The 25935-nt window shown below is 34.9% G+C and overlaps 1 protein-coding gene across 8 annotated transcripts in view; it reads right to left on the bottom strand.

Moving 5' to 3' along the window:
* Positions 1-221: 221 nt before the first annotated feature.
* Positions 222-25935, bottom strand: part of KCNC2 (potassium voltage-gated channel subfamily C member 2) — a 191535-nt gene continuing 165821 nt past the window's right edge. For 4 of the 8 annotated variants that reach the window (XM_060025264.1, XM_060025262.1, XM_060025261.2 and 1 more), the window contains exons 3-5: positions 10069-10996; positions 7841-8005; positions 2262-3222 (exon numbers count right to left, since the gene is read on the bottom strand). In XM_060025264.1, coding sequence (XP_059881247.1) covers positions 3086-3222; positions 7841-8005; positions 10069-10996 — 1230 coding nt within the window. In that variant the 3' untranslated portion in view covers positions 2262-3085. Of the gene's footprint in view, positions 1347-2259; positions 3223-7840; positions 8006-10068; positions 10997-25935 lie in introns of those variants that run through there. The other 4 variants (XM_060025267.2, XM_060025269.2, XM_060025265.2 and 1 more) reach the window with 4 other exon arrangements.

Genomic DNA, 25935 nt, shown 5'->3' on the forward strand with positions numbered 1-25935 from the left:
TAATTCATAATTTTACCACTTCTGAATCATAAGAGAAAAAAGCACTTAGAAAAGGAAGACACATGCCTAAGACTTAAATGAAAATGTGAGCTATTATGTTTATAAATCCTTTCATCTCAAATTTTTTATAATGTATGAGTATTAGGTTTGGTATCATGATGCATAAAAATAGTAAAGCCTGTTGAAAACTCCAAAACAAAGAGAAGAGCCAAGAAAAGAATATGAAGAATTTAATCAGATAGGATTCAAGTTTATCCCCAGCTTATTTGCCTTTTATTCTTCATTTCAGTTATTTACATTTCCATCAATTATCAACAAGGATGTGCATGCACCTTGAGATGTTCACAAAAGGTCCACGATACAGAGGTTCATAATTAGGTTATATGTTATATTCAGAATCCCAGGGGAACTAATAGATTCTGGAAATACTGATTAAGCAAGACGAAGAATTCTTATACGGTTTCAACTGCAACATATTTAAAGACAAGTACAAGCTTAATTTGCCACAAAACACAAAAAAGTAATTGATTGAAGAATATCTCTTTTATGCAAAATATACATTTTAGGATATAATTCAATTAATATTCTACTATATACTGACATTGTTCCTTGATCATTTAATAAAAAAATACTCTCATTGCCAGAATTTTATTTTTTGTCATATTAATAATTGAGGTAACAATGACAAAACACTTAAACTATAAGTAATATTAGTGAGTTTTTTAAGTCAAACAATTTTTCAGAACTTAAACAAATGTGGGATTCAAAATAGGTCAGTTTTGATAAATAGGCACTGAAAATTTCACAACGTAATCTGACAAGCTGATCATATAAGTGGTTTATTAAAAAAATGATACAGTTAGTGTTTGTGGATCCAACCAACAAAGGAGAAATAAGGGAAATTAAGACAGACCTATACTACACCAATATCACTGCTTTTATGATTCACAGCACAATCTACTGCAACTCCATGAGATGGTAATTCACAGAGGTATGGGCCTTACTTGAAGCTCCAGAGATGTTGATCATGAATTTGGCTTCCTTTGACGTGAGATGGCCAAAGCTGTTGATCCATGCACACACGCTGGTATTTACAGTTGTTTCATGGACGCTGGCCAGTCCACAAGCAGACCACTCATATGGGGAGCACCAAATGAGTTCCATCCACAGTTCTTTTACGAACTTTTAATGCCTCATGAAGACGGGAGGATCTCTTCCAAGTGCAACCTGGTCACATCAGGGCACATTCAGCAGCAGAAATCTGTTTCCAGTACAGTCCTTGGTATGGCTAAATTCCACAGTCCCTTTTTCAGCAGTCAAAAATCCATGATAAATTCTGTACAACACTGCAGTCAATAACAGCAGCACCAGACAGTATATTAATTTCTTTACCATAAAGCTGTGTGTAATTATAACTTTCTATGTGTGGTGTTATCAAAAGCATCACTGAATTTCTAAATATCAGATGTTTATGTCTGAGTAAATACATTGCTGTACAAGGTCTTTGACATGCAGATCATGCTCTAGAACTTAGGAATATAAAGTAGTACTTGTTATGTGGCCAATCATAAAAGTGGCAATTATCTTCCTAACTGAAAATAAACATGAGCATTAGGAATTAGCAGTCTCTAGGATCCTAAATGCCTCAGAAATATTGTTTATCTCTCAATTTATAGTATGACATTTTTCCTCCCTCTCATGCCCAGTACACCAGACACACTACTGCTATTGCATTTGTAGGGATGTGTAAACAGAATTTCTTCCACTTGGACTGAATAAGACACCCTGGGGGTTTCATTGGAGTGAACAAGCAGAGAGGCTTGTTCCAAGTAACCAAAGAAGGCAAGGGGCAGGGGAGAAGACCCAGTACTAAAATCATGAAGACCTTATCAAGGCATTTCTGTGCTTCATGGAGACAGATGGCATATACACTTAAGACAGGGAGCTAAGACAAACGGACAGAACAACATACAGGACAAAGCACCTGATTAAATACTGCCTGAAAATCTGATTAATCCCGTGAGTCAGAAATTTAAGGCTGGTCAAGAAAGCTTCCCGTGAACAACAATGCTCCTTGTTGTTTGCAAAAAAAATAATAATTAAAATAAAGGAAGGGGGTAAAAATGACAAGAGCTTTGAATGATATTTGGCACTCTGCCTCTGAAAATGATGACAAATTCTGGGATTTAAAAAAAATATATGACTCTAGTACCAAGCAGCAATTCCTATCTAAACAATGCAAGCCTGGCTGGCAGTTACCTTTCTCTCATGTTTTGTGCCTTCCCCAAGCCATTAAGTAAGAGATCTGGCCTCAGCTTGCGTGTAACCAGTAATGACAACCTCTTTGCAGTTATCTGTGTGCAAACAACCAGAGATATTCAGAACTCCAATACAGCATTTTGGAACAAAAGTAAATCAATCAAGAAATTAAATCTTTTAAAACAAATATTTTTTTCAAAGAATAAGAAAAAAAATATGTCAGGGAGAAACTCGCCCTCCATGCCCCACAATTCAACATGCAGAACAGTCGACCAGTACTTTCACATCAGCAGGATGGTTCAATGCAAGTACACATATCCCGAGCCATCCATGGTCCCCGAACTTTGTGACATTGCTTTCAGGTGATAGAGACAAGATGGTCCATGCAAATGAGCTGACCAAAGTCATGTTGTGAGCAATCAAAATAGAATCCCAGACATCTTCAGAATGGTTTAGAGAGTCACAAGAAATGAAGTTCCCATGAAGTGGTTGGCATTTGGAAGCACACTGGTTTAAATATATCTCCCTGAAGATATGTTTATGTATTAGGGTACTGGCCAATATCTGATGCTATCTGTCATTTTATTGCAAAAGGAGATCAGGGCAATTAATATGGAGAAGTAGTAGCACTACCAGGATAAGATTCATTTAAAGCCAGGATAAGATTTGTTGGCTACCCAAATGGCATTTCTGATTTCAGATAGTAGTATCATGCAGGATTGGTACTGTATTAATGGAGCTTGGAGTAAGTCTATGTTTAATTATTTCCATTATGGGATAAACAGTACTTGAATTAAGACAATTAAGCCGACTGATGCAGTTTGGTTTACAAGATAGATGGGATGGGAGATCGAGAGCGCCTCAGAGGACAAGGAGAGTTGTAGGGTGATGTTACTGGAGAGAGCCTCAGAGCATTGCCTGCCAAGCCCGCTATGTTGTTTAAGCTTCGGGATTTTTCATATCCTTTTATGAAAAAATGCACAGACATCAGTTGAATTCAACCAGAAAATAGACAAAGACAAACAATATCATGCAGGGTAATCAAAAGTGCTATTTTTGAGCTCAAAGAATTTGTTTACAAAGAATTCAATATTGAGACAATTTACAACTCTAAAAAAAAAAAAAAATGAAGCTCACTGTAGTTGTCACTTCCAAAAGATTAAACCAGCTATCACAAATTACTGTTGCAATACTTCAAAATCTATTCGTTCGCAGATTACAGTCTGTATTGATGTAATTTTGGCATACACAATATCAGAAAGCTTTTAAGAATCAGGCAAAGCAACTTAAGTAAGATATAAATTTGGCAAATATTTTTAAATTTCAGAATATGTTCCTTAAAAAAAAATGAGCTATTTTTTCTCTTTTCACTTTTTATTATTACTAAGCTAATAAAGCATGCTTAACTTTAAGCGGACAACTCTTTTCCAGCATATTTAATCTTCCAGCCTTATGGGGTTAAAAGGATGATTCCTAAATAATGGTTTTTAATGCCATTATCTAGATGATGTAGAATGAATGCCCATTTCTAATCCCTTGTATTTAAAAAAAAAAGTAAAAAAAAAAAAAAAAAAGAAAAGAAATGAATATAAATTGAGTCATAATTTTAGTAAATTAAAGTCTGATTTTGATTATATATTTTCAGCTGACTCTCCCCTGCCAGGAATTGAGAACAATTTGATCTTAATCCACCTTTTCTTTCTATTATCGTGCATTCTAATCTTTTGTTCATGATCATCATGAATTTACAGAATGAAAGATACTTCCCACAAGCTCTAACCTATTGATTTGCCTTAGCTACTCAAGCAACACCCCATCAAGGTCACCTTTGGAAGGATTCATATATTGCAGTATTTTTTATTAGGAAAGATTAGAGGCAGGTAAATGAGGAAGGGAGTACCTAGTATAAAGTTAGAAGTAAAATTGTCTTAAAAGCCAGGCAACTATTAACTGAAAAAGTAGTTATACTATACAGCTTAGCAAATAAATGTTCTGACAGCTCCACTGAAAAAAGTGTTGTAGATAGGAAAACTAAATAGCTCTACTGTGGGGTAAGATTGGAATAATAGGAACCTCTCCCTACATATACACCCACAAACTTTCAGCAGATTAGATGTCTTCTTTGATATTTTGTAGATGGAAATTTATGTCCTCCATTAACTACAATGAAGTTCTCTAGGACATAATTTCTGCTAATTATCTGCCTATATATTTTGTTAGTATTTTGAGCTATAAAGCATGGGAGGTGATATATATTTTGTTCTCCTTTGGTAGCTAATGGAGTAGTTAATGGGAGAATGTCTTAAATAATTAAAAAGGAATTGCAAGTCATTTTTTCTTACATAGGGATCTTCACGTGCCTGGAGGGCTAGTTATCACTACTCTTCTGTAATGCGATTGGAAACATAACTGGAAATTGTAGAAAGAATAATTTATACAAGTTGACTTGGATTTTTAGTGTAACCGAAAAATGTAAACTAGACTATAAACATTGATTGGTTTTGATTAAAAGCAAACTAGTGAATATGTATGAAACAAAGAGGTTGTTAACAACTAAAATTCATCCTTATAAAAATGTACCTTTTGTCCTCACTGTCACCATGTTCTCTATAAGACTTCCAAAAAGGTAAAAAATCTGTTTGACAATTTACATTAATCATGCTAGTTACATGTAAATCTTGGTTGCCATTCTCAATGTTTACTTTTCTGAATTATAGTTATTAACATAAATATTATTTATTCTATTTATAGGTCTTTTATTTTTAATAACTATGATTTCAATGTCCATTTGAGAAGGCTTCCCTTATAATTTAGTAACAAGTATTTAATTAGTAAAATTATAAGTTATTCATATAAATATATTGTTCCTTTATTCTGGAGGTTCATTTATGAACAGAAAATTTGATAAAATTTTGCCTTATCAAACTTCTACTGAATGGAATGACTAAAAATATAATTCATGAGAATAAACAATGTTGAACCCAATACATGGTATACACTTTATACAGCTTTTAAGAGCACATATTAGTTTGGGACAGTATTGAAACTTCCTATTCATGTACTATCAATGGGTATGTTTGTGTTCATGTAAAATGATTTCATAAAACTACTATATAAATAAAAACACAGGTTCTAAGTTTTGGGAGTTTACTCTTTTAGGGAATCCACATGTTTTCTTAATGTATGCCCAACTACATTTACATTTGTTGATAGAAAAATAATACAATGGGAATCCAGTCATTTATCTCATGTACATAGGGGAGAATTTTCATAACTCTAAAATCAGGTTAAGGTAGAAACCAATTTGAAAGGCCAGGAAGAAATCATATAGGAAATAAATATCTGAGTAGGAGTAATAGGAGACATCTCTAATCTACATAAAGGAAAAAGGAGAAGAAATGAATGGATTTCTAATAGACATGACAAAATAAGACACTGAGAAGATTAAGTGAAATTAGCCAGAAATGTTATCAGACCTAGGAAAAGAACACAAATCTGCAAAAGAATTGGGCAAGAATGAAAACGAAGTTGATTATGGTGAGAAATGACAAAGAATAAAAAGCTCATAGATGAGTTTTCAAAGATGTTCTCACTGATAGAATTTGTATTTGTGAAATAAGATTGAATGTATAGTTTTCTCATATAAACTGAATATCTTATGAATTACTTTGCTCATGAAAGTTTGCTATTTTATGGAAAAACTATATTTATATAGTGCTTTATAACTTGCAGTCTTTTTTCAAATGTGATCCCCTTTGACAGTTTAAAATTCAAAATATTTTCTAACCTAGAAAAAAAAATTCTATCTAGATCCTTAAACATGTAACCCTAGTATAAATATTGCATGTGATACTTTATTGAATGATGCTCAAAATGCACATAAATCTAACCACATATTACATAAAAATACATATATACATATATAAGTATATATGTATATACACGTATAGTGATTTAAGATTACAATGCACTTAAAATACTATGTTCTATATTATTAGTTAGATATTATTATTTAATATATGTACATATATTTTGCTCAAATACTATGACAGAATATTAACTATCTTTATAAAATATTTAAAAATTGTTGTAACATGATATTTAAATGTAAAATAGCAAAAAATCAAATAAATCTATTAAGATGATTGAAATACATTTTGGTGCAAGGGATAGAGGTAGAGATTGAAAGTTCTTAGAATGAAGAAGGATTTAAAATATTACATATTAAAGAAACAAAAGAAGAGTCCTTTGTCTTCTCTTTCACGACTCACAGGTATGGAGACAGAAAGAACAATGTAAAGTGCTCAGAAGAAATGAAAGAGAAGCACAACATGGGTAATGAGCTATTTCAAAGAAAGCAGTCATCACAAAATAAATATTTTAGGCTTAAAATGGTAAAGTATTCAATAGGAAGAAACTGCAATGAATAGCAAATAAGCACAATATTTTAAAAATGCACTTGCACTAACGTGAAAGTTTTGGAGTGGCTTTTCGTTCAAATTCAGTCAACTGCATAAGAAATTATTATTTCTTCATAAGAAATTAATAGTTCTTTCTCTATTCTGTCAATAAACAGAGAAAAATAACCATGACACTAAAGCCACTGGAATTCTCAAAGTAGGAGGTAATCTAAGAGCATACCAGCACTTTGACAATGGTGGGTTATAAGTGTCACAAAACTATTTCTTAAGGAGAAGAAAAGGGTCCAATTGTTGGTTCGTAAAATTTACTAAAACAAAAACAAAGACAAAAACTAGCACCTAAGGAATAGTCATAGATGCCTGGCACAATCTAGGGAAATGAAACTGTGCTGGAGTGGAGCTTCAGTATCTTGTTATATTCCTTAACAAAGATGTCTGTCCGATACAATGTATTCATTCAACAAATATTTATTAAGTATCTTCTATGTGCCACGTACTGTTCAGTGTCAATTAAAAAAATAATAAACTTAGAATTATTACTGCCCTGAAGAAAAATTCCATCAATACATTTTGTAAGTACACAAGTAGCCTTTCCAGTGATTGGGTATATTGTTCTATATGGCTGAGGATCTTGTACCTTAGCAACCTTCTGACATTCAGGTAAACCACTAGGAAAAGTGGCCCAATACTGGATAAGAGACAACTAGAGTACGTTTAATGTTTTACTTTGAAAAAAGCTTTATTATTGTTTTAAATTATTAATTACTTATCAAATATATGCATAGTGTCAACTAGTGAGTTTAATTCATTGTAGGAAAAAAGATAACTTTTAAAGACTGCTGAATCCATTGTATTAAAGTAATTAGACGAGTGACTTAATTTTTAAATACTTCATTACAATTCTGCCCATAGACAAATGAAAAAACAAAATGTAAAAAAAAAAAGAAGGGTGAAATGCCTTTTAGATATGACAATCAAGTCGGCTGTTATGATATGTATTTTTAAATGTTTATAAAGAGAGAAGATATGATGAGGAAAAGAGCACCATGATTGCACAGTTGCTCCTAGAAAATGATGAAAGAGCATTTTACAGCACTCCATATATTTGCAGCATTTAATTGCTAAGTCACCTGTTAGGATCTGATTAAATTCATGCCTACCTTTCCTGATCCCTCCATCAGAAGCACACGTGTAATCACCTGTCGTCAGTAGGAAACATGTTTCCCCTCTTCTGTGTTTGTCTCTGGTACTAGAGCGTCTGATGGGGAGCCTTTCTGGGGGTGATAATGGCGGCTCACTTCCTGTACTGTCGTCACCTGATAACACTGGTCACAGCACCATGCCCATTGACAGACAGTGATGGATGAGGAAATGAGACAGTACAAAGAGTTTACGCCGAATGTCCATAGTACAGTCACTCGATATACAAAACACAATAATCACATCATGATAAGAAAAAGAATTTTCACCACTCATTACAAAAATTTATGTGGAGCAAAATGGAAATGTACTGAAAAGGAGAGAAATGTTGTTTGGGAAATTTTAACTTCATTTTGGATTTTATCTAATAGGACAATAACTTTTACAAAATTAATGTGAATTCAAAATAAGTGTGATAATGAAGTAGCACACAAGTTAATATCTTTCCATTTTTGACATGTTATCTAGTTAATGCAAATAGACATCTTTGAAAGTGGAGCCTACTGAAGGAAAAACTCCTAAGTAAATATTTGTCTTTGCAGTGCTTTAAGACGCATGCTTTTATTATTTTCTGAAAGTAATTTTCCCCAATAAATTGTAATGAAAATAATCCTGAAGTTCACAAACTTCATGTCCAGGTTCTCTATTTTGAGGTGACATAATATTTTTGAGCATACCAGTGGAAAAAGATCAACTTCTCAAATGCCCTTGAAACAACTGTTTACTTCTATATGTTTTTGCCAAAGACTTTCACATCCTATCAGCCTAGATACTAACTTATAACAATGTTTGCCCAGGCTGAGAGTGTGTCCTCATTTCCATGCCCTTCATACGGGCTCTGCGCAAGTACGTGAGAACAGTCTAATGAGAGCAGTAACACCAACTAAATTTCATCTTTCATAAAGACATTCCTGGCGTAACAATTCTCAGATACATATTGACAGAATTTGCAAAACAATCTACTAAATAAACATAAGGACTGCGAATAAAATCTTTGAAAAAGCAGTTCAGTTCCAGCCAGTTTTTTTTTTTTTCCCATGTACCCCATAATAACTTTTGGAAGCTAAGGAGGGAACCTGTGAAAATGTCACTTGCCTTTTCTGTTTGTTTGTTTCCTTGCTTGCTTTGTTTAATTGTTGTTATTTCTAAATAACGCAAAATTATTCACATGGGATTCTAGTAAGTCATTTTTCTACAAGAAAAAGTTAAGGTATATGCATATACCTTAACTTTTCATAGTGGACAAAATCTAAATTGTGTAAACTACAAAATATTTCATCTGTAGTAGACATAATAGACTAGAGATGACACTATTGACTATCACTTTGGCAAACTGAATGTCAGCCTACAATCAACCCTAGATTATTTATGACAATAGAGAGGAGTAGCAATTCAACTAATTCAAGCAGTAAATCATCCAAAACTGAGTTCTGGGAGGGAACAAAGCCCAATGCAGAGTGCATAAAAAAGGAAATCCACAGAGAAATTCAACCTTGCCATTGATTAGCCAAAGCAGATCATCTAGCCCCTGAATAATGTTGGGCTGATTATATTACATAGCACCTTACCCAATCCAAAGGGATTATATTGAAATATCCTAATTTAAGAATAATGAAAACTTAATGAACCCTCCGTAATATTACTGAGGAAGCTATTTACTTTGAAAAGGGACATCTTACATATCACCTCTTTGGTGTTTAGGCCTTTGAAATGTAAACGTCCACTCTTCTTACATATCTTCTTCTTGTGAATTAGGTTAAAATGCATGGCCCCATGTGGCAGAGATAAAACTGAGACAAACACGCCAAGCCAAATGATATGGAGATCAACATTTTGAGAATGAAGGATGGAAAATGTCCAGTATCGTACCATCACATCGTGCAGGGAAACAAAGAAACATTGGCACAAAAGCAACAAACAGGCAAAAGAAAATATTGGTACCATCAGCAAAGGGCATTCCCACTAAAGCAGGAGAGCTCTATAGCCAGCTATGCAGACTTCTACTTAGGATTCATTTAGAAAAGCTATAATCTAGCTATCTACAAGCCTGACACAAACAAATTTTTTGTGAAGGGGTAGAATGGAAAACTCATGAAAATTTGCGGAAAATGAGAATGCTTGCCTTCTATTTCAGGGACATACTGGTCTATAAAGTATTTAATGGCATGCATTTGAAATCGTGCCTTACCTGATCTGTTATGTTCCGGAAGCCGATTGTCTTTGCCCAGACACGTGTCACCCTGTGTGCTATTACAGGCCATATTTAATTCTGTCTTGCAAAATGTAGGCGAGGTTGCCTGAGGGGCAGGAGGGATGTGCTTCTTTCTTTTTCTTGGAAGTTTCTGCTTCGCCATTGCCAAGGAGTAGTACATTCCAAAATTGTTGACAATGACAGGCACCGGCATGGCTATTGTCAGTACTCCAGCCAGAGCACACAGGGCTCCCACAAGCATCCCTGACCACGTTTGGGGGTACATATCTCCATAGCCCAAGGTAGTCATGGTCACTACAGCCCACCAGAACCCAATAGGAATGTTTTTGAACTGCGTGTGCTCACTAGCTGAAGGGTCATTGGGTTGAGCTCCTACTCTCTCCGCATAGTAGATCATAGTAGCAAATATCAAAACTCCTAGAGCCAGGAAGATGATCAGCAGCAAAAATTCATTAGTACTTGCTCGAAGCGTGTGTCCAAGCACCCTCAGACCTACAAAATGGCGGGTGAGCTTGAAGATTCTCAGGATCCTGACAAACCTGACCACCCTGAGGAAGCCAAGTACATCTTTAGCAGCTTTGGATGACAGCCCACTGAGTCCCACCTCTAAGTAGAAGGGTAGGATGGCCACAAAGTCAATGATATTCAAGAGGTTTTTGATGAATTCAAGTTTATTGGGGGAAAAAACAATACGGACTAAAAATTCAAAAGTAAACCATACCACGCACACTCCTTCTACATACGTCAAGGCAGGATCTGTTTCGATTTCATACTGTAGAACGACACTTGTGCCATTGATGACTGGTTCTGTCTTGTTTTTAACAATATTGAAAGCTTCGTGTGTCTCCAGGCAAAAAGTTGTGATTGAAACCAGGATGAAGAATAAAGAAGCAAAAGCAATAAACTGTAGAGAAAAAAAAAAAAAAAAGAAATAAAAGAAGAAACACAGAGTGATCTAAACATAATATATTTCAATCCAAATCTAAATGTATCAATTCCTGTAGTAGAAAAAGTATAAACATATATTTGAAGATTTCACTTGGCATGTTTCTCAAGTGTAAGAAGACGTGTAGGGAACATTCATTAGAGTTGCACTGATGATATGTTTCAAGTTCTGTTTTCAGCTTATATAGGCAAAAAGTTTTGATTTATGTTGGAAAATAATTTGACTCTTTTGTGTAAGACACTATACCTGTGAAAAGAGCATAAAAATCCTTGCAAAAGAATGTTAAAGGGCAACAGGCTGAAAAAAAAATAAATGTAGACAATGGCTCCAGATATTTTTTACCATCCTAGAGATCTTCACATATTAGATCAAGATTTACAACCATAAATAAAAGGTACAGTCCACACTGATAGAAATTTGGTAGCCACCCATATTTAACTGTAGGTTTCTTCTATAATGTTCAGATTGTCATGAGGTATGAACATGAAAAAAAAAATTTGAGCTATGTTACCATTTATATTATATCAACTTAAGGCAGAGTCTTGTCCAAAAAAGCAAATCTAGGAAGAGGAGGCATCGAGACTGAAGAGAGAGAAAGAGTTAAGGAACAAATTAAAAGGCAGTCTTCTTCCTGTCCTGAAAAAGAACTCCAAATGTTAAAGTAATATGTTATAAAGTTGCAGGATTTTTTTTAAATTCAACATTTCTTTGGTCAATAATATATGAATACACACCTACTAATACAGAATAATAATAAAAGCTCTCACTCATGTAGTTCTTACTAGCGCCAGACAGTCTTCAAAGCAATTTACGTAATTAACTCACGTCAACACTCATAACAACACTACACCAACACCTTTTACAGTCATAGAGTTTGTCACTTCTCCAAAGTCATAAGATTACAAAGTGATAGACCTGAGACACTAACTTGGTAAGTTTTGCCCCCGATTCTGTTCCCATAACTACCAAACTCTCAAATGTAGAATACAAATATGTTGAAACCTTTATTTATCTTGGGATCACATACTTCTTAATATTAAAGATCTGAAAACTTGAAACCCAGTTGTTTTAGTAAATGGCACTGTTGCCATTTGTCACCACCAGAGGCTTTCAAAGAAGCTGGCAGATTTCTATAATGCTCTTAGATTGAGCATGCTTAATGAATACCAAGAGACTATTCCTTGAATGTCTAAACAAATGAATTATTCAGCAGGAGGAGGTCATCAGTCAAGTGGAGGGAGGCCATTATTTAGAAATAATAGGGTATATCCCAAACCCAAAGCTCTTCCCTAATATCCTGCATCTCAACCATGACACTGAAAAGATCTAAGTTTCAAGAAGAGATTGAAACCACCTCTTTTTTTGCCCCTGGTTGATCTTCAATGGACGAGATATACAGATCTCGCCAAATACATAAGAGATACACAAAAAGACTAAAAAAAAAAAAAAAACTTTGGCCTGAGATTATCTGCTTTAAAGAACTACACAAATACCTGTGAATAAACAAAGCAACGGAATAGTTTCTAAATATACACAATTCTAAGACACAAAACTTTAGAAACCAAAAATTGTCTGTTTTTATGTCATTGGAACTTGCATTTATAAATATTTTTTTAGCATAATTTAAAGAACTACATGATGATTTTTGTATTTGTATTATTCTTCATTGTAATCTTTATAACTCAGTATATCTTTAGCTTTTAAAGACTTTGTAAATCTGCTGGAGTGTGATAGTACTATAATCGGAAACTAAAAAGAGTATAAAGAATGGAAACAAACTTTGATATTCCTGGAAATATACAACATTCATCTTAGAAGTACCTCATTATTTTGCTTAAAAATCAGCTTGATAGGTCATTTTTTATTTATAAAGGCTAAGGACACTAGGTATGGTCTAGAACAAGAGTTGTAACTGAGAACCAAAGTATGCTTCATAATAACATGGTAGGAAATTGGAAGTTGGCCTCTATCAGCCTGCAAGTGAGGACCTTGGAAGGAAGTTGAATTCTGAAGAGAAGGAAGTGGAAAATGTCTCTAAAGTGAAGGAGGAGAGGTCCATAATATGAGCACAAACAGTTGAGAAATCCCCCCACAGGTACAGCAGCAGAACTTTGGGAGACCAATGGAGAATATTAAATTCTAAGATGATGCTTGCTCTGTTAGGCCTTCAACAAAAGGTGGTTGTACAAAACAGCTTGGTGTTGAAGGTGCTTTGAGTAATGAAGGCATTGGACCATGGGAGAACAAAAAGAGGACATCAGTCAACCACGAGAGGCAAAATACGTACTGAGATTCAAAACCACAAGAGAGTAACAAATAAAAGTAAAACGTAATAAGGAGAAATGCAGCTCCCAATAAAGTCCTTGGAGATATTGGGAGACAGAGCTTCCCATGGAATGAAGAATAGGGTCTCAGTTTACTAGGAACTTAGTTTGAGTATCAAATGAAAGGGTGACTCCAGAAACCTTGAAGATCTAGAATTATCCAGAGGCCACATTTGGATTCCTTTAGCAAGGAACTTGTGTACTTTACCTGAACTTAAATCTAAGAGTCTTGGATATAGAAAATGTCTTCTTTTGTTCCTGACTCACTGAGTTAAGCCGAGATGGGTAAATATGAGGTTAGATTGAATAATATTTTTTAAAAATTAAAAAGGAAATAAATGGGGAAAAAGAAGGTTTTATTTGTTTTTCCTCTTCACTGAACTGGGAACTGTTTAAGGACTGGAATGATTTCATATTCATTTCTGTACCTCCTGCTTCTGTCACAGTAGTTAGTATTTAGTATGGCTGGATGGAAGAATAGAAGGATGGAAAAATTAATAAAAGAATGAATAAATTAACAAAATAAGGTAGACTATATTCTAATGAGGATAAAAATGATGTGAAAAAAGGAAGTAACAGAAATGAAAAATGAAAGTCCGCATATTGAAGCAAAAAAGCCAAATTTACAGCTGAAGCAAACTGAATTGGCTCACAGGTCCAAATGTTGCCAATGTTAGCTTCCATTCATTCTGTTAATGAAGTTTGTATCTTACCAGGGAGTTGGGGAAGAAACTTATACTGCCATCTTTCTCTTCCTTTTCCCCTGTGATAAGACCACAGACTCCTACAAGCATTAAATGAAAATAAAAAGAGGCATGTTAAATACTAATTAAAATGTTAGAAAGCTTTCCAGACAAAATGTAGCATGTTGACTGAATTCACAGAACTGATATTTCACCCAAGGCAGTTTCAGACTGGGAATATCCTACTAAAATATTGGCTTGTGCGTCCAGTGAGTAGTTACTTTTTCTCCATAAGCTCAGTGCCCATGCTTAGCAACATAGAGTGCCCCAAACTCTCTCTCTCTCTCCTTTTTTTTTCCAATTAGCAATTATGAAGTAGAAGTCCTCAAGGTCCAGATTCTACATAGAAGGTATTAGGTCAATCAACCTCGAAGCAAACATTCAAGTAGAATCTCCAGGTATATATAATAGGCTGAGAGAAACAGGGGGAAAGTGTGGTATATTTTTATGTTTCATCATTTTCTCTTTCAGGTTAGCATTAAAATATATGTAACTGAACTCAACAACTAACATTCTCTAACACCATACACAAAAATAAACTCAGAATGGATTAAAAACCTAATGTAAGGCCAGATACTATGAAACTCCTAGAGGAAAACATAGGCAGAACATTTTATTTGTTTATTAGAACTATTCTTTTTTTCTTCTAGTTTTATTGAGATATAATTGAAGAACACTCTTTGACATAAATCACTGCAATATTTTTTTGGATCCATGCTAATGTAAAGGAAATAAAAGCATAAATATTCATAGAGATCATTACCAATTTTTAATTTTTTGGCTTTACGTGCTATAAGAATAAACAAAATGGGCCAATTCTAGAAAATATAAAAAGTTATTCAGCTAATACAGCACCAGACCATAATTCTGAAATTGTGAAGATAAGAGCTTAGTAATGAAAGCTAATACCATAGGCTAATACCAAACATTCCCAAGTACTATAAAACTGTCTAAATCATAGACATTTTCTATCCATAACCAATTAGCAAAATATGGTAACTACACAATTGTTTTATACTGTTTTTAACTAATTCTACCTCCCAAATCTAATTCGGTGTCCGTTGTCCTCAGAGACATCAGGAAACTAAGAAATTCCAGGCTATGCCACCAATGACAGTTTATATGATTAATAAGTGACACTTTAAAAAACTAGGGATAGTTTTAAGATGCCAAAAGCAACACTGCCTTTGTCATTTAAAAATAGCAACCAAAAAATAATAAAAATAACAATCTAAAACCAAAGCAATAATAATATTAACAGGTAAAATTCAGTGAGGGCATCTGTCCTAAAAAAATAATTTGCATCTCTTCTAATCCTGCAAACATATTGCACAGTGGATTCCACTAACCCATTTTAAAGAAAAGTGAACCGAGGTGTAGAGATTAAGGTCAAAGCTCTCTGTTTTGTAACATATATTGCTTCTCTGAATTCACCTTTTTTTCAACACAAGAATCTTAAACCCTACTGAACACAAATATTTAGAAAATAAATATTACAGTATTCCAATAAATAGCATTTTATACACATATATGCATGCAGACACTCATGCACGCACACATGCTAAACTTTTTTCAAGAATAGTGCAAAAGCAGCAAAGCCAGGAAAATGAAATTCCTAAGCTTTATTCCTGATTTATCTTATGGATCTTTATATATAGTACTTTTTCAAGGTCCTTATAAAATAACTGATATAATAACCAAATGCTGATTCTACATAAGCAAAAATAACTAAGAAAACAGGTGTCAGGATAGAAAGCAATTGTGCGTTCATTACTTGGACAAAGTCAACTATACATTTTGTTCCTAAAGTATCTAAAAATGTCTGAAACTTGCATGAATGGACATGTATGAGCTGGGTTCTCCTCCTTTACATACTTTTTTTTTTGCGGTACGCGGGCCTCTCACTGTTGTGGCCTCTCCCGTTGTGGAGCACAAGCTCCGGACGCGCAGGCTCAGTGGCCATGGCTCACAGGCCCAGCTGCTCCGCGGCATGTGGGATCTTCCCGGACCGGGTTATGAACCCGCGTCCCCTGCATCGGCAGGCGGACTCTCAACCACTGCGCCACCAGGGAAGCCCTCCTTTACATACTTTTAAAAAATATATCTTCTAGCTAGAGAAAGAAATGGTGGTTTTCACAGATTATTTAGCTCATTTCAGAGCTTCCAAAGCAAGGTTTACAGGATTTGCCCTTGATACAGAGACAACAGAAGGGAAGCTTCTGAATATTTAATAGAGCTAGAAAATCCTACAGTTAATATTCTCTTGAGCTTGCACAATGCTGACTTAGAAAGAAACCCAAAGTATCTCTTTTCCACACTGTAGAATCTTAAAAATGCTGTAAGCCCTAAAATGACACTCACAACTTGAATTGCTTTCATTCTTAAAGGTAAAACATTTCTTTTAAAATATGTGCTAAAAGTTTTAGTCAATCAGGAAAAGAGAACTGTGACTGTGCTTTAGGTTTTTGTTAACATCCCATTTTTTATTACCTTATTTCTTCTTTTTAGAACTTCAACCATTTGGCAACAGCCCAAATTTTATCTAGGTTTTGTTTTATTTTGTTCTGCTTTGTCATTTTTGTTTTGTTTTGTTTGCATCAGGGACACATTTTAGGAATACTAAGCAAATCAGCCATCTAATGCCATTTAACAGTTTTTGCATATCCAACAGGCTTTGTTGATTTTGATTTTGCAAATGTGAAAATTTCTTTAAGACAGGATAAGCTTTTGAAAGAACTAGGACTGGAGAAGGACCCCCCGTACCTAAAAGTCCGTCTCAAATGGTTATAGTAATCCTTCATGGGATGTTTTTAATGACCTACAGTTTTCTTTCTTGTCTGTTCTATAATTTTGTTGGTTGTGCAAGAGTCTAATTCAATTCAATAAATATTTCTTGTTCAACTATTAAGTTGAAGGCTCTCTGCCCTGAGATTCTGGAGAAACCACAAGTTCTTATGTACAAAGAGCATTAATCTATTTGGGGGGAAAGATAAAAAGAAATAAATGCCTCAAATAAAGGTAGAAATTGTTCATTCAATAAGAAAGAGACAAAATGTTTAAAAGTCAGCCATCCACTCACTTCAGTCTGTCTTCCATTCATATTTCTCCAATTACAGCAGCCGGCTCTTGTAGAGGTCATCAGTTGCAAGTCAGTGGCCAATTCCAATGGATATTTTTATGTTCTCACTCTCAGAATCAGTAAACACTAAAGGTCCTCTCCCTTTGAGACACTCTCACTAAATGATTTTCCACGTTCTTCTGATTTTCACCCTACTTCTCTGGACAATACTCTCAGTTTTCTTTGCTACTTCCTCTCTTCCACTTGATCTCCAAATGATAGAACAACATACAACTTGGCTCCAGATCCCTTTCTATATTTAGGCGACCTGATATGGTCCAGTGATTAAAACCTACATCCATTTGCTTCTGGTTCCAAATTTATATTCCCAGCCCTGACCTCGCTGAGCTCTAGACTGCATTCTTGCTCAGTTGCTTTCTTGTCATTGTCACTGGACATGGTGTCAAGTAGGTTCACCAAATTTTAAAATTTCTTTCCTCTCAAATCTGTTCTTCCCTTCATCTTCTTTATCTCAGTAGATGGAACACAAGTCAAAACTGAGAGGTCATCTTGGCGCCTCCCTTTCCTCCTCACTTCAGAGTCTAATTCACTAACACACTGGAATCCAAGTGACAATCATCTCTTTGAGAAATCACTACAGCCTTCTAATTAATCTCCTTGCTCCCATGCTTCCAGACATGAAAGTCATAATTATCTACTGCTATGTGAATATTACCCCGAAACTCAGCAACTTAAAACAACAGATATTTATTATCCCAATTTCAACAGTCAGGGTGGGTCTGGGTGGGTTCTGACTCAGAGCCTCTCATGAGGTTGTAGTCAAGATTTCAGCCAGCAGCTGTGGTCACCTAAGGTTTAACTGGGGCTGGCAGATCTATTTCTAAGGTAGCACACTCACAGTCTGTTGGTAGGAGACCTAAGTTCCTACTGTCTATTGAGAGAAGGCCCCAGTTTCTTACCATGTGGGCCTTTCCATAGGGCTCCTTGAGTGCCTTCATAACATCACAACGTGTCAGCTGCCCACACCAGAGTGAGGAATCCAAGAGACAGAAAGAACAAGGAAGGAAAGGTGATGTCTTTTATGACCTAGTCTCAGAAGTTACTTTATGTACCATCACTTTCTCCACATTCTATTTGTCAGAAACAAATCACTAAATCCAGCCCACATTCAAAAGGGAGAAATCAAACACTGCCTTTTGAAGGGAGAAATATCAAGAATTAGAGGAATATTTTAAAAGTACCACAGCCTTCCTTTGCCCAGAGTGCAGGGCCTCTACATAAAACAGCTCCAAGGCCATCGAATAACATATGGAGAGTGGAATTAAAGGGTTCTGAAAATGATTAATTCAAGAACTGTGAGTTTCTGCAGATATTGATTCAGAGAATAGCATTTACTAAAAGAAATCTAGGTGAAAAAGTCTAATGTTGACAAGAGGGATTGGAAGAGGTTCAAAAATTCTGTGGGTAATTTCAGTGAAAAGGGATGGCCTAAATGCATAAACTACAGGGGCCAACTTTACTTCAAATAAGGAAAGCTTCAAAACATGGTATGAACTTGGCAGCAGGGAGGAAAGTGAAAAGTACTTTTCAAGGCATGGCAAAAGCAGGCACTGCTAATTAAAAGCAATCTCAGGAAAAGTTAGGTTTCACTTAGGCAAGGAGGTAGAAGAATGATAGGAAAATGAACTATAATCTGGGTTTATTAGTCTGGTCTAGCTGCCATAACAGAATACCACAGGCTAGGTAACTTAAACTAGGGGCCCCCAACCCCCGGGCTGCAGACCGTAGCCTGTTAAGAACCGGGCCACACAGCAGGAGGTGAGCGGCAGGCCAGCAAGCAAAGCTTCTTCTGCCGCTCCCCATTGCTCACATTACTACCTGAACCATCCCCTACATCGTTCTCATTACTGCCTGAAGCGTCCCAACCCCCCATCCCCCGACCCAGTCCCTGGAAAAATTGTCTTCCACGAAACCGGTCCCTGGTGCCAAAAAGGTTGGGAACCACTGACTTAAATAAAATAACAGAAATTTATTTCCTTGCAGTTCTGGAGGCTAGAAGTCCAAGATTAAGGCAGGTTGTTTCTGGTAAGACCACTCTTCCTGGCTTGTAGATAGCTACCTTCTCCCTGTGTCCTTACGTGGTCTTTCTTTTATGTGTGCTCATTCCTGGTATTTCTTCCTCTTCTTATAATAAGGTATCAGCCTTATTGGACTAGGGCCCCACCCTTATGCCTCATTTAACCTTAATTACTCCCTTAAAGGCTGTGTCTCCAAATACAGTCACATTGACAGTTAGGACTTCAACATATGAATTTGCAGGGTGAGCAAGAGACACAATTCAGTCCATAATACTGAATTAGTTAATTTATACTCAAAATGGACTGTGGGTTTCTTGGGACCAGGTGAAAGAAGAGAAGAACATCATGGTCCAGGTTGCTGTAGGCACAGGAAGGAGTTAGAATAGATGCTAAGAAGGTGGAAACGTACAATGGGGAAGGAGATCTGAAAGCAAGGACGCAGAGTCAGATTCAGGAGTGGGGGGTAACTGAGGAATAGTGGGGTGTTGTTCTCGAAGCAAGAAAAAATTGCAGGCAGTGCAATGAGATAGAGAAAACTCTATATTAAGTGAGTATTATGAGAAGTTGGAAATTAGAAGTTATTCAATGTTCAATTTATATATTAGAAATTAGGCTTGAATTGGTGCCAAATTATCAGCCTTCTCAGAGCACCCACCTGCCTTTTCTGATACTGGAAGGGCAATTATTCTGCACACAAAAATGATTTTCAAAACCCAGAATGAAAGAAGGAGGAACTTGATAGGAGTGTGTTAGCAACAGGTTGAGGATGGAAGGGGGAGCAGAGCTGAATAAGCCGTAACTTGTCATGTCATGAACTAAATCACCTCAAATACTTCATTCAATAAACAATCATTGAGTCATTGGTGGTAATTCAAGAAAATGTTTGAGATCCTTAAGTTTCTTTTTATACATTTTGGCAGAACATGCATATGGACCAGAGACAGGACAAATCCTTTCACAATTTATGATAAACATGTTCAGGCATGTGAGAAGCTGGATGAGAAAAATTAGATGCAGAGGCAAGACTAATCAAGTATGTCTACACTTCCTTAGCTTGCCAATGTATTAATTTTCACAGTCAATTATTATTTTTCCCAACAAATGATTCATAATAATTTGGATGAACTTTGAAACACTACAACTAAAATTACATAGTTTTTACTTTCTTGGTGTTATAAAAGTGATTTCTTAATTATAAGTTCCTAACATGGGGATATAATAAAAAATCTTCCCATCATGTTTGACACTTTTATTAAATTATTAAAACTAGACTGATTCCAAGATAGATAAATACCAAGAAGCAAAAATTGATATGTATGTCACTTAATCTCTCTTAAATTCCATTTTGGAATAATTTCATTAGCTCCTTTGTTCCTTTATTCCATTACGTTACTACTCTAAGGTGCTACATGCAATGTCTCTTTTTGGATTCTAAAAGATTGTAAAACCAAAAAAAAAAACCACATTGGATAAGCAATATCACCTCCCCATAATACCTTTATCTTTCACGATGCAGCTCCATGTTATGGCTGTGACTATTTTAATAAGGTGTCCCAATTTTTCTTGAAACAATTATAACTTTTCATTTCCTGGAAAAAACCTTGAGTACACTAAATTCTTCTGATCAAGAAGTATATATTAAGTGTTTCACATAATTGTATTAGGAAGACAATAAATATTTCTCTAAATATATGCATTATAGAGAAGATACAGAAATGATGCCTAATTTTTTGTTACTGTGTTTATTAGATTACAATTTCTTTCCATTGAATTTTTGCTCGCTGTTGTCAGCAGTGGCAATTGTTTTTCAATAAGGTAGATGTTTTGAAAAGTGGACTTAGAAATGACAATAGAAATTATGCTCAAAAATGTCATTTCCAAGTTATTTCTTATGACAGGGTGTATAGCCTTTTAACTTTGAATTTAACCGATCAGAAAATGTTCTCTTGTTTTAAATCTTGAAGTTGCATGCTTGAATTTTGTAGACTTAACCCTCCATTGAAGTATGCCATTTACAACTTTTACACCAGGCAAAACGTTTTGGTATGCATTATTTAGATTGTGAGTGTATACACTCCATTATATACACATGTGTGTGTAGCATAGGACCAACAAATATCATACAAAAGTTATATAAAACTTATGAAATTGTGTGTATATTTCCCCAAATAACATAGGCAACTAGATAGGTGGAAAAGAGAAACTAATATCAGTGAATTTCTTCACCATCTGAACATCTAATAATCTTTATTCACTAATTTGATTTTCTTATTAGCTAGCATTTACATTATAAAATACAAAATTAAATATAATTATCAGTACTTGAAAAATGGATTTCAGTGGTAACGCAAGACTGAATCACTGGTATTCAAAGAATCCCTAGTAGGGATGCAAACAGTAACAATCAATATTTTTTTGGCTCAGTTTCTTCAAAGGACCCCAACAGCAGTGCAAATGTAGTCATTCAGTGTGTTGGTATGCCTCAGTGAAGCCCCAGTCTGACCTAATTCTAACTTTTTAGAAATTGATAACCATGTGATTTTACTTAAATTTAATTATTTATAGTTTTTATAAATTTTATAACATTATAAATATGTATGATATTGCCAGTTATTCATTTTCTCTAAATTTTATTTTTATAACTGCTCAAAAACAGCATTTGATCAGGCTTCTCGTGACTTTCTTAAGTAAAATCATATTCATCTTTTCAATTTGCTATTGATCCCATTTGCACCAATTTTTTAAAAATGTGAAATATATTATCAAAATCTTATCTTAAAACACAATATCAAATATCTATTAAAAATAAGACATTATTCTTCTTTTATAGAAATATAAGAATAATTCAAGAAGACCTAACTTTATAGTAATATTTTCTTTTCAGCCATCTTTATCATTTTTTGATTTCTTTACCATTTATTTGGCACTATTTTTTATAGTTAGCCAATGTCTAATGTGTCACAATAAAACGTATAGTTTACCTTAGGTTATGTTATAAATTTTGTTTTTATATGATGTCTAATACAGTAAAGATTAATATTTTCCTACAAGACAAAGCTTAAACTATAATGTGCTCCTCACACCATTGGAAGAAATAGTAATTTTTTTTTTCAACAGAGCAAGATCAATCATAAGTTGGATTATACGAATGTCACAACCTTTGTCTAAATTAAAATTTCCTAGATAATTTAAGCCTTTGGACTATAATGCTACTCAGTTGAAATAATTCATTTGCATATAAAAATGAAAGATTTGGATAATATCCAAATCAAATAACTCACTTAACTTCAATTAATGTTACTGAAATAAACAGCACTCTGTTACTACTTGAATGATGTAGTTATATTACATGGACCTGATTTTAAGCCATGTGTTCTTTCTCCTTAAGTAATCATTCACCATTTAACAAATAAGCTTAAAATATTAATTTCAATAAATCTAACATATTTGGGACCTGGAATTGACCTATGTATTCTTGTTCTTACTAGTTAATTGAAAATAAAGATTTCCAAATTTAACAAGATGTGGTTTAAAAGTGATATTGTTACCTTAAATATACCAAGGAAATATATTCCAATTAGTTTTTATCTGTTACAAATTGATAGAAAAGGCAATTTTAGACTTTAAAAAAACTTTAAAAGCTTTTTGTCTAACCTCTTCAATTTATGGATGAAAAAAGCCTAAGAAGTTAGGTCTCACGTCCAGAGTCACCTAGATAGTTTATGGCAAAGTCTCTAACTCACCAAGGTATTTACATACAGTTATTTTTTAAATTTTACACACAAGTAAACAGATAAATTATAAAACAATGTAGTATATTATGTCCTATTTGAGAAATTCATTATATGTGCATTTAACCAATACTTTTTGAACACCTACAATAGGTAAGACCCATGATAGATCAGATATAACATGATCAGATATAACGTGATATAACATGACAGATATAAATGGAGTTCTATGGGAATGGAGAGACAGAAAAGGTAAATTCTTCCTGGGGGAATATGGAAAGGCTTCACTGTGGAGAAAATATTAGACTCCACCTACTTCTTTAAAAAGCTTTCCCTGACTCTCTTTTGCATGGCTAGTTGTGTTAGAAGAAGAATCATACCCCAAATCCTATGGCAGCACTGAAAATAGATTCTAATCTTTAGCTACCTGCTCTAAATATATAAAGATCTGAAAAAGCATCACTATGGAGAATATATTCAAAAGTAGTAGCTACTATCACTGTAACTCCCTGTGTCATTGATTAGCTACTCCCTTCCTGGGTTTCCATGATATTCTATCAGTCAATATCTCTCACATTCTCCTTACAGACTGTGAACTCTTTCGGAGCAGAGGAAATCATTTTTTCTTTATATTCTCAGTCTTATGCACATAGAGAGCCCCTACAAAACTTCTGTTAAACTAAAGTAAACTGGGTCTAATGGGATAATCACAGTGTTTACCTCTTAAGCAAAGAAGCTGGAAAATGACTTCCCAGGGAAGGAAAAAATGTGGAAGAGGTACAGAGTTTTAAAAGACTCTACTAAGGGCTTCCCTGGTGGCGCAGTGGTTGAGAGTCCGCCTGCCGATGCAGGGAACACGGGTTCGTGCCCCGGTCTGGGAAGATCCCACATGCCGCGGAGCGGCTGGGCCCGTGAGCCTGCGCGTCCGGAGCCTGTGCTCCGCGACGGGACAGGCCACGACAGTGAGAGGCCCGCGTACCGCAAAAAAAAAAAAAGACTCTACTAAGCCTGAGGTAGAGTTTAGTCAATTATGCATACTTGGAGGGGTAAACCATGGTATGGAAAGTGGGGGCATGTTACTTGTGAAGTAAATGATGGGTGATGAGTTGGATCTAAATAGGGAATGGTCTTAGATGCCATAATAAACATTGTGTGTTTTTCTGTTCACCACAGGTATCCAAGGAAAGTTTTAAGCACGGTAGTGACATAATCAATCTTTATTTTTTAATAAATTTTAATTAATAAGAAGGAAGGAATTTGGAGAATAAAAACTAAATAGAGTATATTCTAATCAACTAAGCAAGAGAAGACAAGGGCATGGGTTAAAGCCATAGCAGCAGCCATCAGGATGGAGTAAGGAAATAGGTTCAAGATATATGTCTGAGGTGAAACAAACAAAATGTACAGATATATTCTGTTAGGAATTATTTAATGAGGTCAATTTGTAGAAAGCAGAAGTTAGAAATTATAAGAGGTGAAGCTATCCAGACAAATTAAGTGTGCTTTACTCCTATGGGAATTGTCTACTGACAGAATGATTATATTTGTACTGATAAGTTTAATTTTCAAAAACCCAAAGGAGGAATAAAATTTGAGGAGTAGAGTGTTATTAACAGTTACAAATATCAGGGAGAAATAAAAGAAAACTTAAGATGGGTCTTTGGACTTCCGCATTGGGAGGTAATCAGTGACCAGAATGGGAATCTTTTCAAGGGAGTATTGGGCCCAGAAGCAAACTAGGTTTAGGAAAGACTGGCATAGAAGAAAGAAGGGCTAACTCTTCTTCACAAAACTCACCATAACAGGAAAGCAAAACGCTGAAGGGGAGGAAGAGTTAAAGGAAGGTCTGTTTGTCTTTGCTTGGTTTTTGCTCTTCTTTTAGAAGATATTTTGAGTATGAATACTCAAAATAGGCAGAAAGAAAGAAATCAGTGGAAAGGAAGAGCTTGAATATACAGGAGTAAGCACACTTCTCTGTGAAAATATCTTCAAGAATTAAAATAAAGGACCATTGAAACATGTCAAAAGAACTAAAACATAGCTTCACTTTTATATAATCTAAAAATCAAAATGATTTCCACCTCAGGCTTAGTGTACTGTTTCTGTTGAATGATTCCAGTGGGCCAAAATTTCACTATACAATATGGCTGTTGCACAATGACTACTGTGGACAAATTTCAGTGGTTTACAAAGATCTTATTTCTGTTCTTCCAATCTGATCATAACTGGGCTTAATTAACCATTCTTTATTACCAAATACTGAAAAAAGGGGAAAGGAAGTCCCTTTATTGGGTATAACAAGAAAAGGAAAGCATTCCTTTCCACCTTCAGCCTCTGGGTAGAAGCTTCTTGCAGACCTAGGGGATAAATGAAGCTTCAAGACCATAACGAGTTATCTTCTCTATGCCTCAGCTAAACTGTCTGCATCTTTCCTATTTCAGGGAGACCCAGAGGAGTACAGGTGGGCCTCAGAGGATCAATTTTTGAGGCTGTAAAGTCAACTTCAGTAGCCCCCACTATACATCAAGAAAACAATAAACAGGATCTAAGTGACTCCTCTGCAACAAATTTCACAAGTGGGAGACTTCTCTCTCTGGCTCCTTTATTCATGTATAGAACTGTGGCTGTTAACAATCATTAGCTAAGCTCTATGAGCTAACTTAAGAAAATGCACTTAATCAATAAAAGAATATTAATAAATAAGATTATTCTTCTTGCTAGTATAAGAAATATTTTATGATACATTTTTAGACAAAGAATAGTCACTCTTTAACTTGCATAATATTAAAAATTGCAAAGGCAAATTCTTTCAAGGAGAATTAAATATTTTCAGAGAAAAATTCCCACACAGTCTGATACTACATTGCCATTTTATCTCAATCCTCAAGGTGATATTCACAAATAGGACTTAAAAAAATCCTTTACATATTCTTAAATACAGA

This window comes from Delphinus delphis, chromosome 11 (assembly GCF_949987515.2).
Source record: "Delphinus delphis chromosome 11, mDelDel1.2, whole genome shotgun sequence".
In the NCBI taxonomy this organism is placed as follows: Eukaryota; Metazoa; Chordata; class Mammalia; order Artiodactyla; family Delphinidae; genus Delphinus; species Delphinus delphis.